Here is a 15,000-nt window from a genome sequence, read left to right as displayed (position 1 = left end):
TGAGGACATTCATCGAGACTAATAGTGTAGTCAACTGTTTACTAATCTCAGCATTCACCCAGAGTTAAATAGCAACAGCTGAGGCCTGTGTTTTTATGATTTTTTGAAATGCATGACGTCTTTGACATCATCACTGTCAGACTCGCGTCAAGCTCTGCTCTTCTGACGGTTCTTTCTGTTCCTTCATCACGTGTTCCTGTTATTGACTGAATGTTCTGTTTTATTCGTTTTCAGGATTAACATCATCTTCACGCTTTCTGGAGGAACTCATGTGTTCATGCTGTGGAAAATGAAGGATGCTTTAGAGAAATCAACACGGGAACAGCAGCATAAACTAATAAATCACAGTAAACATTGTCTGAACACAACTGGAGTAACACACACACACACACGCGCTTACAGACGCCGCACTGGATCACTGTTACTGCATGACAAGGGAACAATTCTGCTTTTTCTGAGGAGACTACAGTATAAAGACAATTTAGAAAATGCTATATGAGCGCAGTGTATAGTCAAACCACGAGCTTATCATAAAGGGACTGAAAAATATGTGTGAGAAGAAATAATGGTTACAGATATCTACATTTATTTATTCTACTGAATACTGCTCACTTTAAAAAAGGAAAAACTTTGCACAATATTAAACCGCGCAAAGATGTGCCATCCAAACTCCGTCGGTTCATCTCTGATCTGCTCACGTTAAATATTACATGTTCATTATGAGAATATGACTGTGTCACACATGTATGTTAGAGACGTGTTATGTTGTTTTACTTTAGGTATACACCTGTTTGTTTCCTTTTGAAAACTGTCCCTTGTGAACGTTGAGCTTAGAGGAATGAAACTCTCCAGAGCTGCCCTGAAATATCAATCCCAGAGTTCTCCCTGCCCACATCTGAGCCTTAAACTGTACAGAACCCCATGAATGTTTATGTCCTTGTTTGGTTTCCAATGCAATGTCGCTGCCCTGCTGACTGTTTCCAACTCAAGCAACTCAATAAAATCTCAATTCCATTTCTGATCATTTTGCAGTTTCCATTCATCCCTTTGCATTGAGACATGAATCAAGAGAGAATATGCATTCATTATAGTATTTCTTATGGAAAATTTCAATAAACTAATTCAAAGAAAATTTAGATTTTTGTGTAATACAATATTATTACATAGTTGTGTATTTCACTGAAACAATCCAGTTTTGCCCAGTGCAGGTGATTTGATATTTAAATTCATTTTGATATTTATTTTTTGATATTTAAATCATCATTTTGAAATAATTCAAATTAGTGCCACAGAAAATATTGATTGTGAATGTCTGCATAACACAGAACTCATTTGGTGATGATAGTCATTTAAAATGTAATATGGTATTGCCATTGTTTTTGGCAAATGGTACCATGGTAATATCAAGTGTAATCTGTTAGGAGTACCATAAATATGATGCAGAAAAATGGCAATGACCAAGTACCATGATAAAAAACAATAACAACACTGTTTTAGTATCATCCACCATCACTGTACCGTGATAACACCAAAGGGATTGTCCCCTCAGAAATTAAAAAACACACCATCATGTCATTCCAAACCCATATGACTTTATTTCTCATGTAAAGATATTTTGTAAAATGTTTGACAAAACAAACAGTTTTGGATCCCAAATAATATGGAAGTCACTGGGACCCAAAACTGTTCGGTTACATTACATTCTTCAGAATATCTCATTTTGTGTTCTAATGAAGGAATAAAGACATAATGACATAAGGGCAAGAAACTGATGTGCTTTTGTTTGTACTGTCCCTTTAAGGGTAAATAGTCAATCAGATTTCATATATTTATTTTAATGACCTGGTTGTTTTGCGTTTCAAACCAAAACTAAGAATCATTTGTTTAACATTATAGACTAAAAGTTTTTTTGTTCAGTAGCTCAGTTATGTGAACAGTTCAGATCTGCGTTCCTCACATTCGGTTGTAAATGCGCGTGCGCTGGCTCCTCCGGCGCGTCACACTGCGGCTCGCGCTCCGTCATTTGCGTACCTACGTGCCTGCGCATCTCGCCGTGTGCGCTGTTGGCGTAGCCGTGCCCGTGTCTACGTACGCGCTTCGGTCACTCGCCCTCCGCAGCAGTGTTGCCAGATCCGGGGATTTTCCTCAGAATCAGTCTACAAACACTACCCGCGGGTTAAAGCAAACCCAATAACGTGATATTTATCATAGATATGTATAGATTTCATATTTCATATTAATTTAATTCTTTAAAAAAATACATAAACCCAAATAGGAATAAAACAGTTATTGAATAAGCATGCATCCTAAACATTGGTGTCTCATATTTTACAGCACTCAATACAATTAGAGAAAGAAATCAAACACCATTTAAAAACATTAACATTTTCATAATTAGGTGTAATTTATTTTTATTTTAATTTTTTTGTTAGTAATTGCAATGATTACCCTTTACATTAATCTAGTTACTCTCCAACACTGAATAAAGGCCTATCTATGACATTATGCCTCTGGAATGCCGAATTGCACTAAGGGGAAACCTCGCCAAAGTATTTACCTCCTGAAATGAGATGTTTCCCGAGCGCGAGAATTTTGGGGTGACTTGAGGCGGGTTTTATTTTGCAAACCTGGCAACCCCGCGCAGCGCGTCCTTCCGCCTGTGCTCGTCCTCGGCCTCGCTCGCACACAACAACAAAGTATTAAATTCTGCACTGGCTTTCGTGACATTTAACACACACTTTCCCAGTGGATCACAATAAAGCACAATAAAGGTAAGAAATTGATTTTTAGAGTGGACTGATGCGGCAGCGGAATTAATGCATGATGTTTTGCGCGGGATGGCTGCGCGCGCCCGGCGCGGGAGTGTTCCTCATGGCCCGCGCAGCTCGCGCCACTAAATCCGCCTCAGCGCGCCGCGGTCCCGTTTACCGAGCGTCGTTGTGCTCTCCGGTGCTGATCGACGCTCAGCGGCTCCGCGGACTCGTGTAGCGGGAAGCGCTGCGGAGAGCTCGGCGTCTTCTGTCGGGTGATGTCGATTGAAGCCATCGGCGATGATTTATGTGCTAATGCTAAGATTAGCTTCCAGAGAAGCGGACCAGACTAGCGCAGAAACAGCGAAATAAGCGAATCAAACTTCAATTTGTCGACAGAACGAGATATTTAGAGACCAGATCAGTATTTTATTGAGATAGAAACACAGCTCGTCTGTTTGGAGCTGTTTATATTAAGTAGTTTCGGCGTTTGCGGCCCGTTTCAGTCCATTCAGAGCAAACATGAGTCCATCAAGGTAACGTATAATGTGTTTATTGTGAAGTACTAAACCAGTCAGAACGAGATTTATACTAAAAGCTGAAAACAGAAATGAGTTTTCCATTGATGTGTGGTTTGGAGGACAATTTTATTTAAAAATCTGGAATCTGAGGGAGCAAAGAAATCTAAATATTCAGAAAACCATCTTTAAACTTGTTCAAATGAAGTTCTTAGCAATGCATATTACTAATAAAACATTAAGTTTTGATATATTTACAGTAGGAGATTTACAAAATATCTTCATGGAACATGACCTTTACTTAATATTCTAATGATTTTTGGCATAAAAGAGAAATTAATAAAGTATAATTGTGTCATACAATGTATTGTTGTCTATTTCTACTAATATACCTGTGCTACTGATGACTGCTTCTGTGCTGCAGGGACACACATGTGATTTAATGATTATTATAATGATGCATACAGACTTCTTCAGTTGTTTAGTTAGACATACACAAACATTAGAGACATAGAGACTTGACGACATTCAGTTGTTACATTTAAGTGTCTGACTAATGTAAACAAAGCATTGAAATTACTAAAGAATCTTATTTTGTGTTTTGGCAGTTTATTTACACAACCGTTTTGCTTAATTAATGTACCATTTCATGTATGTTCACTATCTCCCGCAGGATCCCGCTCCAGCATGTCCGAAACCGTGAAGTATGTGGACGATGAGCACAAGAGCATCTTCCTGAAGCTTCTGAACGAGCAGCGTTTGGAGGGCGAGCACTGCGACATCGCTGTGGTGGTGGAGGACGTCAAATTCAGAGCGCATCGCTGCGTGTTAGCGGCGTGCAGCAACTACTTCAAGAAACTCTTCAAGAAGCACGAAGTGGACAGTTCATCCGTCATCGAGATCGACTTCATCCGCTCGGACATCTTCGAGGAGGTGCTGAACTACATGTACACCGCCAAGATCTCGGTGAAGAAGAAGGATGTGAATCTGATGATGTCCTCGGGACAGATCCTCGGCATACGCTTCCTAGACAAACTCTGCTCGCAGAAACGCGACATGTCGCCCGAGGAGAAAAACGACCCCAGGAACGCCAAGTTCCCGTACGACATGGTGAAGATGGGGCTTCCGGCGGACGATCCTCCGCTGGGTCAAGACAGCGACGTCCAGGAGCTCGGAGATCAAGAGGACACGCCCTCGGACGACATCGTAGAGGAGCCTCAGGGCAATCACGATCTGGAGAAATCGCCAAATAATGCGTTACGAGTGCAGGAGGCCATCCTGAAGGAGCTGGCGCAGGAGGAGGTGCACAAAGTGAGCTGCTACGATCAAGAGGTGGAAGCCATGGACGGAGAACCCAAAGAGCTGGCGGCTCACACCCAGACGCTCTCGTTCGCCGAAAGCATTGGCGATGTCAAAGACGAGCAGCCGCCGGGATGGACCACGGCCGCCGCTGACATGAAGTTCGAGTATCTGCTCTACGGCCATCGCGATCAGCTGGCCTGCCAAGTGTGCGGAAAGAGCTTCCTCGACGAGAACCGCTTGAGGAAACACGAGAAGCTGCACTCGGCCGACCGGCCGTTCGTCTGCGAGATCTGCACCAAAGCCTTCACCACTCAAGCGCATTTAAAGGAGCACCTGAAGATCCACACAGGCTTCAAGCCGTATCGCTGCGACGCCTGCGGGAAGTCCTTCATCCGCGCGCCGGATCTGAAGAAGCACGAGCGAGTGCACAGCAACGAGCGGCCGTTCAGCTGCCAGATGTGTGAGAAGGCCTTCAAACACAAGTCACACCTGAAGGACCACGAGCGACGCCACCGAGGAGAGAAGCCCTTCGTGTGCGGCTCCTGCACCAAGGCCTTCGCCAAAGCGTCCGACCTGAAGAGACACGAGAACAACATGCACAGCGAGCGCAAGCAGCTGCAGAGCGAGACCGAGCAGCTCCAGGCCGCAGCGATGGCCGCCGAGGCCGAGCAACAGCTGGAGTCCATCGCCTGCTCATAAACACTGATCTTCATAGAGCTGGGACTTTAAATCCATGCATCGGGATCGATTTATTGTCCCAGTCCTAGATTTTTTTTCTCTTATCATTTTAGAACATGATTTACACTGTTTTTTGTTGTTTCTTTTATATGTAAATGGTGCAGACGTTTTCTCTTATTGTACAGTTCATACCAAATGTATTGGAGTATTTATGGCAGCTGACGGACGATGAGTTGTTCTGCCATCATAAAGCGCAAACTGGACACATGTGAAGTCGACGGAGGGATGGCGCAAGCTTCGGTCAATCATTCCATCCGTTTCTTGTGAAAGGGTGTGACGGTTTGCACATGCAGATATTTTTGCTGTAATAAAAGACTGGTGAATCATGGCTGTTTGGTTCTTGTGCTTCGCTCAGCAGCTGGGAATCGATGCATACAAATGTGGATTGGTCTCATTTCAATCTTCTCTGCTAGTTATGAAAATATTGAGTCTGATAAAGTTGAGGCCTATAAAGTTTTGACATTTCATGAACGGTTAAAGTGAATATTTTCTTTTGTGTTTTCGTCTTGTTTCCCAGTGCAAACATCAAAACATTCTTAAATCAAGATGCTTGTGATGAAATATAATGTATAAGATCTTTTCTGAGAAATGTAACAAAGCTTGAGTGAGTTAAGCTCAAAACAAGAACAAATCTCTATCAGAAGGGAATTAAAAGATGTTTGAATTAAGAAACATTTTAAGCCCGTTGGCAGAGATTTGTTCTTTCTCAACCATAAATGCATTTCATTTGAATCAGTTTCTCCAAAAAAAACTTGTATTTTTAATCCCTGCTGTTTCTCCAGTAGATGTGTCGTGATTTAAGATTCTTTAGATATTTGCACTGGGATAACAGGACAGAAACACAGAGGAAGAACCTCGGTGTGATCACGGTGCAGTAGAACCGACTTCTGTGTTCCAGAGTTTGAGAACAGAGCGGTTCAAGACTTAAGAGATTTCTTTCTAGAGATGGTTTAAAGTTGATTTAGGAACTAATGGAGATTGGTTAGTCGTTTTATTAATATTAAATTGTCTTGTTCTTATATCTTCATAAAACCTTCAGAAATGGTGGATATAAAAATGGCATCAAATCCTCACATTATAGCTGTTTTAAAGACTGAACTCTTATATTTTCAGAAAACAGGTTGTGGTTCAGTGGTTTGCACCGGCTTTTGGAAAGTCTTGAGTTTTAAACCCAGGTCAGTGAAGGGAATATTTAAATGTTTTACAGGAGTAGAAAAGTCATGCGTCTTAATAATGTCCTGAACATTCATGTAAAATCCATTGGCAGGTTGTTTCTACTTTAAAATAGTTATTTTCTATGATCCAGTATAAATAAATCTGTTATTATTTTCCATCTAATGATCATGAACATCTCCAGGGCCCGGTTTTTCAAAAGTAATCCAGTAGGATTTTGGATAACGGATTGGATCAAATCTTGAAAATGTGTTTTTCAAAAGAAAAAACGGATTACATAATCGGATTAGATCACGTAATCCAATCTTGGTTTTGATCCGGATCAAACCTTTAGTTTGGGTTTTTGTAGAACTTTTTTGTAGGATTTGTATCACTTTGATCCAAAAAATCTGGATTAAACTGATCCCATCAGAAGGGTGGATTCAGCGTGGATTTCATGGCCAAAATGTAATGAAAACTTAAAAAATGTATCAAATAATACTAGATTTGGATCATGCAGTATCTTACAAGATATCCTATTTATTCATAAGGTTTTAATTTTATTTGTTCATCCGTCAGGCTACAGTGATTAGGTAGGCTTTAACGTATTCAGCCTTTCAGTATAGGCCTACAGCAAAGTAGAAAGAGTTTGGCCCCATAAAATAATCCCCCAAACAGCTGTCAAAACTGACCAAAAACAATACATTTTATTCTGTCACTAATTGATATATATATTCATCACAATTGAAAATATTTTTTACATTAAGTCTTTTTTTTAATTCAATACATCTAGGCTATACTTGATACTTGTTATAAATATCCTCAATGTACAGTGTTTGTGTTGTAGGTCTCAGATGAGCGGACTGCTGGAAGAGGATGGGGTGGGGTTTTTCTTGATTTTAGTTTTTTTTTTTTTAATGTGTGGGTTTTCATTTCAAATAAAAATAAACTTATATTGACCCCACACTGGCTATTCTACTTGTTGCTCTTTACATATCTATAGTTCTACATTGTGATATCCTATCCTGTTTGAGCACTGGTTATCCAGATTTGGTGATCCTGAAAAGTTCCTATCCGGATCAGATTGATCCAATCCGATGCTGCTTTAAAAAACTGGCTCCAAAAGTAAGCTGGATTACGTGATCACGGATCGCAAAAAAAGGATTACTATATCCGGATCAATTTTATCCGGATTAAACATTTTGAAAAACTGGGCCCAGATGTCATTGCATTCCTGTGACTGAGGCTGGAGCTCTCAGGTGAAGGTGAGTGCAGTGTTCTTCGTGTCCAGCAGGTGGCGCTGTGGCTGATTTTGCGCAGTTGATTGCGAGAGGAACTTAAAACCTTTCAGGTGTGACAGGTGACATGCATTCTGATGCCGCTGTGAGAGAACCTCTCAGGTACGAAGAGATTTCACATCCGAGTCACGAATAATCGAGTCATTTAACTGCTTTGAGTTTAGATTAATCTGCGCTTAATATCAGCTTTCAACCGCAAGTTTAGACTCGATTTGTGCTTCAAATACTTGATTGGACACCAATTTACTGTCCTTGTAGTGAATTGTGCAGAAAATACAAACTTACAGGATGAAACTGGAAAAGGAAAAAGCCGATAGAAGGTCAGAAGGATCAGTTTGCTCGTGACTCGAACAGATCTCGCAGGTTGATTTAACTCCGCTGTTTGTTGTGTCAGAGAGAAGAAGAAGAAGAAGTCCAAACACTCCTCTAAAGACCGAGACAAGGGGTCTGAGCTGAACGGCAAACACAAGTCCTCCTCGAAGGTGCAGTGATCGCGACAGAAGATGATTAATGAAGGGATGTGAGTGAGTCTAATGATGTGTGTTTCACAGATGAAGCGGTCAGAGAGTCCGTCAGGAGTCCGCAGGTGCGTCCACTAACACCTGCTCACTCAAACACTAACTGAAGCGCTAACAGAAAGTTCAGCTGCTCAAACACTGTGGATAAGAAAGAAACATGCGATTTTATAATGCGTTAAAAACCCCGGGATGTTACTTTTAAACGTTCAAAATGTCAATTAAAAAAAAAAAAAGTTCATTGCTATGCAAATGTTAATAAGGAAACACTACATTATCATTCTGCAAGCATTTAGAACCGCTTTATTCTAAACGTTCAAAATCTACAGTATGTTAAATGTTTACAAAATCCTTTTTTTTTTACATGAAAACATACTGTAGTAATTTCTAGGAAATATTATAGTGCTTTTGAACCCTACTAAAGTACTTGAAATAATTTGGTGTGTTAATTCTATAATAGGATGAAATAAATTACTTCACTGAATACTGCACAAACCTGTTTTTTTAGCACATCTGTAGGGTATGTTATACTTCAATACACTGCAGTTTACTGTAGTAAAAACTAAAGTATACTACAGTATTATCACAGTTTATTACTTCACTATACAGTACGCTGTAGCATTCATTAACACTGTTGCAAATATTATACACACACACACAGTATAATACTCTTTACTATAATATGGTTAAAAAACACTAAGTGTATTTTTTTTTCATGTGCGTGGTTAATGTTCAAAATGTCCAGTTTGTTAAAATGTTTTTTTCCCTAGTTATAAGAAGGAAAATAAATAAATTTTTATTATTTTTTTTTACATTATGTGTGTTACTTTTAAATTTTTTATGAACTTTTTAAAACTTGTAACATTGATAAACATTACACGAATATCCATCTAGAACAAAAAACAACAAAAACAATGAACAATGTATAAATATTTGTATGACGCTATACAGTTTTGAGAATATGGTTAAAGATAACTTTGAATAGTGATTCTGTTAACACTACTGGAAGAGTGTTTGTCGTTAACTTTGCTGGAACATTCTGAGAACGTTCTCCGTCATCTGTGAGGTTCTGTGTCAAACGATAGTCTGATGTTGATGAGTTTCAGCAGTGCAGTGAAATATGAAGCAGGAGATTCTGACACACATGAGGTAAGAGCTCACACCTCACTTAAAATATATGAGAAATACTCGAGTTTCAGTCTAAAAATGTTGATTTTTTGCAGGATGTCAAAGTAGATCCTGATGAAAGGCAAGATATCTCCATCTGACTTTGTGTTTGATGCAATGGAAAATATTAGCTAGGCTTACATGATGAATTTAACTTTCTAAAGTTAGAATATGGAAATGAAGTTTAATCAAGAAATGGTGTACTGTTTCTTTAAATCAGAAATGATGGACGGCAGAAATCAGGTTCTCCAGAAATCAACAACAACAGAGAGAAGGTATTCTGATTCTTAGTTCTTAGCAATGCATATTACTAATCAAACATTAAGTTTTGATATATTTTCAGTAGGAACTTTACTAAATATCTTCATGAACATCATCTTTACTTAATATCCTAATGATTTTTGGCACAAAAGAGAAATGTATTATTTTGACTCATACAAGGTATTGTTGTCTGTTTCTACAAATATATGTCTGTGACCCTGATGACTGCTTTTGAAAGGAGTAACTAGTAGTGAATAATGTGTGTGTTTGTGTTGAAGGCAGACGACGGTCACCAGTGTGACTCTCTGAAGATGAAGAAGAAGAGGGTCAAAGATGAGAAACAGGAGAAGAATCAGTCGTCTGCGAGGAAAAGGAAGAAGACGGGTTCTGAACATGATAAAACAGAGAAGAAGAAGATCAAGAAAGACGGAGAGCAGGAGGAGAAGAAGAAGGAAAGGGGGAAGAAGGACGAGGAGTCTGAGAAGTGGAAGTGGTACGTGTGTGCTGGTTTCCTTCAGGTAGTCTTTAATCATCCGTTTGATCGTTAACTAAAGTTCAGTTCATACAATCAATGTTTGACAAGAACTTAGGATAAATCAAATCTGAATATAATGGATTAAATAGGCTTCGTTAGTCAGGAGTAATGATATCACAGATTTACAGAAGCTTGTTTGTGCCACAGAATAAAAATGTGAAAATGTAATTGTGACTTTTATTTCTTCAGAACAGCGTGGGAAAACAAATCTGTGGTGTAAATGAGCTTCCATTAACCTTGTGTTGGGCTAATGCAATTATTTTGTTATTTCTTTAACTTAAAGCTCAGTGTGAAGTTTATTTGTTCTATAAAGAGCTCGTTTGTAATTAATGCATTTTGCTCTATATATGGATAATATATGTGGCTTTTTATTGCATTTTTACATTTAAAAAGTAAACGAAGTGATAATGTAGTAACGTATGTCATGTATTGGAGGACGTAACGTGCGGAGCTGTAATCGGCTGTGATTGGTCGGACACATGTGACGCACATCCCGGAAGCGCGGCGATGTCGTGAGTGCGCATGCGCAAACGAGCACGTGTCTGGTGTCCAGGGGATGAAAACATGTTTGCGTTTCATTTCGCGATGTATTTATATTTCAGCGGAGCGTGATAAAGTCGCGTCGCTCGTTTCCTCTGTCAGATATTATAACGCTGCAGGCTTCAGAACCCCGTCACACTGCAGGTCAGCACTTACACGAGCTCAGACTACAGACTCTGACGCTGAGATCTTCATTAATATTAATAATTATCAGCGTTAGCGCGCCTCCACATGTGACCCATAAACTATAACGTTATCTGCAGATCTCGCTATTTAACACAACCATAAAATAAGATTTTAATGACCATCTGAACTTCACTTTAAACATAATTATAGTGTTGCAGCTTTAAGATTATTATTATTATTATTTGGAAGAGTACGTTATTAAATATTAACCTGAAATCTTGAAAATTATTTGTACAATTTATCAAAAAAGTCATGAATAATCATTGAACTAAGTTAAACCATTACTTGTTGATTTTAATGATTAAATTCTTCATGTATGATTGGTAGATGTATTAAAGTGTATTGTCAGTGTTCGAGGCTGAATCTGCGGCTGTTCTGCTGTGTGTTATTCAGTCTGTGCTGGAGAGTTGTGTGTGTGTCTCTGCGTATTGTGTGATCGGTGATTGATCGGTGATTGATCGTTCAGGTGGGAGGAAGGAAAGTCATCAGACACTCAGAAATGGAGCAGTTTGGAGCACAAAGGACCGTACTTCCCTCCTGAATACGAGCCGCTGCCTGATAACATCTGCTTTAAATATGACGGTAGACACATGACTGCCTTCCTCTCGTTTAATCCTCATCATCATCATAGTCTCACACCCTGTAGCCTCACAGCGTGTGTGTGTGTGTGTGTTCAGGTCAGCCGGTGAAGCTCAGTCCTGTGACGGAGGAGATCGCCACGTTCTACGCTAAGATGCTGGATCATGAATACACCAGTAAAGATGTGTTTCAGAACAACTTCTTCAGCGACTGGAGGGAGGTCAGAACCAGCAGCTGCTCTTACACAATCATTAAAGCCTTCGTTAATATGTGAAGATTTTCTCTATGCTTTTTAAATTGACTTAGTCGTTTTTAATTAGTTTGTTAAATATGTTTGTAGGTTTTGATAAATCTCTTAATCAATGTATTTCTCATTTGTAAGGTGCTTTGGATAGAGGTGTCTGCTCAATTAAAGTCACAATACGTAAGATTAGTTATAAATATCCTAAATCCACTTGCGCAGAGTGATATTTCCCAAGGATTAGTAAATCCAGAGAAATTCCTACTTTACCAAAAAAAAAAAATCTTAATTTGAGCTATTTTTCGTTAATTCAGGTTAGTACTTAAAAAAAAAAAAAAGTAAAAAAATGTTTTTTTCTTTTTCCTTTCTTCAGTTAAGGTTTGTTTTAGTTTTGTCTTGTGTGTAACCTTTGAAACGTATTTAGCTTCGGTCAGTGATGATAACTCTGGAGTGTGAGGCAGACTTTGATCAGACGTGTGTCGTTGTCATGAATCAAACAGAATTGAATTGAACTGTTCAGGAAATGACGAAAGAAGAGCGGAAGCAGATCAAGACGCTCTCCAAGTGTGACTTCACTCAGATCCACAAGTATTTCGTGAAGAAGTCTGAGGAGCGTAAGAACATGACGAAGGAGGAGAAGCAGGTGCGTCTGACTCTCTGAGCTCCTGGTGATCTGCTGGACATCAGTCTGACTCCAGACGTGTCTCAATCAGGTCCTGAAGGAGGAGGCCAGCCGGCTGATGGAGGAGTACGGCTTCTGTCTGCTGGACGGACACCGCGAGAAGATCGGGAACTTCAAGCTGGAGCCGCCGGGACTGTTCCGCGGACGAGGAGAACATCCCAAGATGGGCAAGCTGAAGAAACGCATCCAGCCGGAGGACGTGACCATCAACTGCAGCCAGTGAGACACTCAGAGTTTCTCGCAATTCTGACTTTTTCTTACAATTGCATGAAACAAACTCGTGATTCTGAGAAAAAAGTTAGAATAGGGAGATTAACCTATAACCTTTTTTTATTATTTATTGGAAATTCATGGATTTCTTAGGGGGTGGGGGTGGGGGAGACAGAAAAACCAAGTTTAGGTAGAAATGAATCAGATTTTGTCGGTGTGGTGCATCGCTGCTAGCGTCTAGTTTTCTCTCGCAGGGACTCGAAGATCCCGACGCCCCCTGCAGGCCACCGCTGGAAGCGCGTGCAGCACGATAACACGGTCACATGGCTGGCGTCGTGGCTGGAGAACATCCACGGACGACCCAAATACATCATGCTGAACCCCAGCTCCAAACTCAAGGTGCGTAACACTCTAACAAGGAACAATACTTCTGTTATACAGCTTTCATCAGTCTTAGTTATTGTGATAAATGATGATGATGGTCTGTGTTCAGGGCGAGAAGGACTGGCAGAAGTACGAGACGGCGCGGCAGCTGAAGATGAAGGTGGACTCCATCAGGAAACAGTACAGACGCGACTGGACCTCACGAGAGATGAAGATCCGGCAGAGAGGAGTCGCCATCTACTTCATCGACAAGGTCTGACCATCCACTGACCGTCTAATCAATGTGTCTCGGCCGTTCCTAAAGAGAGTGTGTGTGTGTGTGTGTAGCTGGCGCTGCGAGCGGGGAACGAGAAGGACGATGAGTCTGCAGATACGGTGGGCTGCTGCTCTCTGCGTGTGGAGCACATCACGCTCCACCGGCGTCTGGACGCTCAGGAACACGTGGTGGAGTTCGACTTCCTGGGAAAAGACTCCATACGCTACTACAACAAGGTTCCTGTGGAGAAACAGGTCAGACACACACCACTGGAGATTACATACATCCAGTCATTATTGTGTGTTTCAGTCTATAAAACCTGTTCCTGTTGACACTGTTAATCTTGTATAAGGTGACATGACTAAAAATGAAAAACTAGCTAAGTGCATCAAGTTAAACTAAATAAAGCTGTCTGATTGAAGCTCTGTGCCTTTAACGAGTTCTCGATGTGGTTCGTGTGTAGTGCTCGCATGATACACAACACACTCTAGATTAGAACTGGACACATTTTGTGTGTGTGTGTGTGTGTGTGTGATCGTCACTCACAGGTGTTCAAGAATCTGAAGCTGTTCATAAAACACAAGGATCCAGAAGATGATTTATTTGACCGAATTACAGTAAGTGTGTTTGTATATCACTTATGATTCAACAATCACCACTTATTTTATCAATGATTTTTTATTTTCATATAATTTCTTTTTTTTTTCTTTTTTTTGAGTGCATTATTTTGACATCAACTTACACTTACTAAAATTAGATGTACACCTTTTTAAAAATATTTAAAGTAAAAAAAAAAAAGTTTAAATTTATGATGGTTTGGGTTGTGTCGTGTGCAGACGGTCAAACTCAACAAAACCCTGAACGAGTGTATGCCCGGACTGACGGCCAAAGTGTTTCGAACCTTCAACGCCTCGACCACGCTGCAGGATCAGCTCAACAAACTCACCACAGGTGCGTCTGACCCTTGACCTCTGACCCCACCTGGAGCACATCAGAAATGAAGGCCCTGCATCTGAGAAGTGTTCCTAAATCTGTGTGTGTGTGTGTGTGTGTGTGTGTGTGTTTCAGAGGGCATGACAGTGGAGGAGAAGATCCTGTCGTATAACCGAGCGAACCGAGCCGTGGCCATCCTCTGTAACCACCAGAGGGCAGCACCCAAAACCTTCGAGAGGTCCATGCAGCTGCTGCAGGAGAAGGTGCACACACCATCAGCTGTTTCAAAATATACAACAAAATAATGGTATATCACCGATGCTAAAATAACTATTCTAATGAATTCAATTCAGTGCAATTGGTCTCAATGTTGTGAAATTCAGTACGGAGTCATTGATCAGATCCGGTCTGATAGAATCTGTGTTTAATAATAATATTATTAATGCACTACACACATGAGAGAGAGCTGCTGGAGGTCAGCGGTCACGCTTTTCTCTCTCTGCTTCGTTACAGATCCAGAAGAAAAAGGAACAAATTGAAGATGCCAAAAAGGAGCTGAAGGAAGCGAAGAAAGCACATAAAGACGCTCCGTCTGACAAATCTAAGAAGTAAGCAGTGTTTTAAATGCTGCTGGACACTTGTGCTGTAAAACATGAAATATTCAGACGAATTAACGGCTAAAGAGAGACGCACACACTGCTGCTGTCTGAAGACATTCACTGAAGATCATTAGTTACTCTTCGTTCACAGAAA

General features: G+C 40.4%; 3 protein-coding genes, 1 long non-coding RNA gene and 1 pseudogene across 11 annotated transcripts in view; 4 read left to right on the top strand and 1 right to left on the bottom strand.

Annotated features, from left to right (window-relative positions):
- The window catches only part of LOC113042663 (band 4.1-like protein 3), a 40,495-nt gene extending 39,472 nt beyond the window's left edge, over window positions 1-1,023 (top strand). For all 5 annotated transcript variants that reach the window (XM_026201664.1, XM_026201668.1, XM_026201667.1 and 2 more), the window contains one exon: window positions 235-1,023. The gene's annotated coding sequence lies outside the window, so the exon portion shown is untranslated. The remainder of the gene's footprint in view (window positions 1-234) is intronic.
- LOC113042671 (receptor-type tyrosine-protein phosphatase mu-like) overlaps window positions 1-15,000 on the bottom strand; it is a 673,064-nt pseudogene that overhangs the window by 176,543 nt on the left and 481,521 nt on the right.
- LOC113042681 (zinc finger and BTB domain-containing protein 14-like) lies at window positions 2,606-5,636 on the top strand. 2 transcript variants are annotated; one of them, XM_026201701.1, is made up of 2 exons: window positions 2,606-2,771; window positions 3,942-5,636. In XM_026201701.1, exon 2 carries the CDS (start codon window positions 3,956-3,958, stop codon window positions 5,267-5,269), a length of 1,314 nt encoding a protein of 437 aa, XP_026057486.1. In that variant the 5' UTR covers window positions 2,606-2,771; window positions 3,942-3,955; the 3' UTR covers window positions 5,270-5,636. The 2 variants fall into 2 exon arrangements, with proteins under 2 accessions (XP_026057486.1, XP_026057485.1); XM_026201700.1 differs by lacking the exon at window positions 2,606-2,771 and adding an exon at window positions 2,851-3,286.
- LOC113042696 (uncharacterized) lies at window positions 7,788-8,404 on the top strand. Its single transcript, XR_003275610.1, has 4 exons — window positions 7,788-7,860; window positions 8,017-8,078; window positions 8,153-8,240; window positions 8,310-8,404. It is a non-coding gene; the product is annotated as an uncharacterized LOC113042696 (long non-coding RNA).
- The window catches only part of LOC113042673 (DNA topoisomerase 1-like), a 7,622-nt gene continuing 2,008 nt past the window's right edge, over window positions 9,387-15,000 (top strand). The window contains exons 1-15 of one of the 3 annotated variants that reach the window (XM_026201685.1): window positions 9,387-9,422; window positions 9,497-9,522; window positions 9,661-9,715; window positions 9,980-10,194; window positions 11,429-11,544; window positions 11,640-11,761; window positions 12,303-12,425; window positions 12,496-12,683; window positions 12,929-13,073; window positions 13,168-13,311; window positions 13,386-13,568; window positions 13,863-13,931; window positions 14,151-14,265; window positions 14,383-14,510; window positions 14,761-14,855. In XM_026201685.1, coding sequence (XP_026057470.1) covers window positions 10,013-10,194; window positions 11,429-11,544; window positions 11,640-11,761; window positions 12,303-12,425; window positions 12,496-12,683; window positions 12,929-13,073; window positions 13,168-13,311; window positions 13,386-13,568; window positions 13,863-13,931; window positions 14,151-14,265; window positions 14,383-14,510; window positions 14,761-14,855 — 1,610 coding nt within the window. In that variant the 5' untranslated portion in view covers window positions 9,387-9,422; window positions 9,497-9,522; window positions 9,661-9,715; window positions 9,980-10,012. Of the gene's footprint in view, window positions 9,423-9,496; window positions 9,523-9,660; window positions 9,716-9,979; window positions 10,195-10,745; window positions 10,921-11,428; window positions 11,545-11,639; window positions 11,762-12,302; window positions 12,426-12,495; window positions 12,684-12,928; window positions 13,074-13,167; window positions 13,312-13,385; window positions 13,569-13,862; window positions 13,932-14,150; window positions 14,266-14,382; window positions 14,555-14,760; window positions 14,856-15,000 lie in introns of those variants that run through there. The other 2 variants (XR_003275607.1, XM_026201684.1) reach the window with 2 other exon arrangements.

Source organism: Carassius auratus, chromosome 24 (genome assembly GCF_003368295.1).
Source record: "Carassius auratus strain Wakin chromosome 24, ASM336829v1, whole genome shotgun sequence".
Lineage (NCBI taxonomy): Eukaryota > Metazoa > Chordata > Actinopteri > Cypriniformes > Cyprinidae > Carassius > Carassius auratus.
The sequence above is the reverse complement of the archived record's forward strand: the minus strand, read 5'-3'. Positions and strand labels throughout refer to the sequence as shown.

Bases quoted from the DNA above. Each gene is read 5' to 3' on its own strand.
- LOC113042681 (XM_026201701.1), top strand. From the start codon at position 3,956: ATGTCCGAAACCGTGAAGTATGTGGACGATGAGCACAAGAGCATCTTC.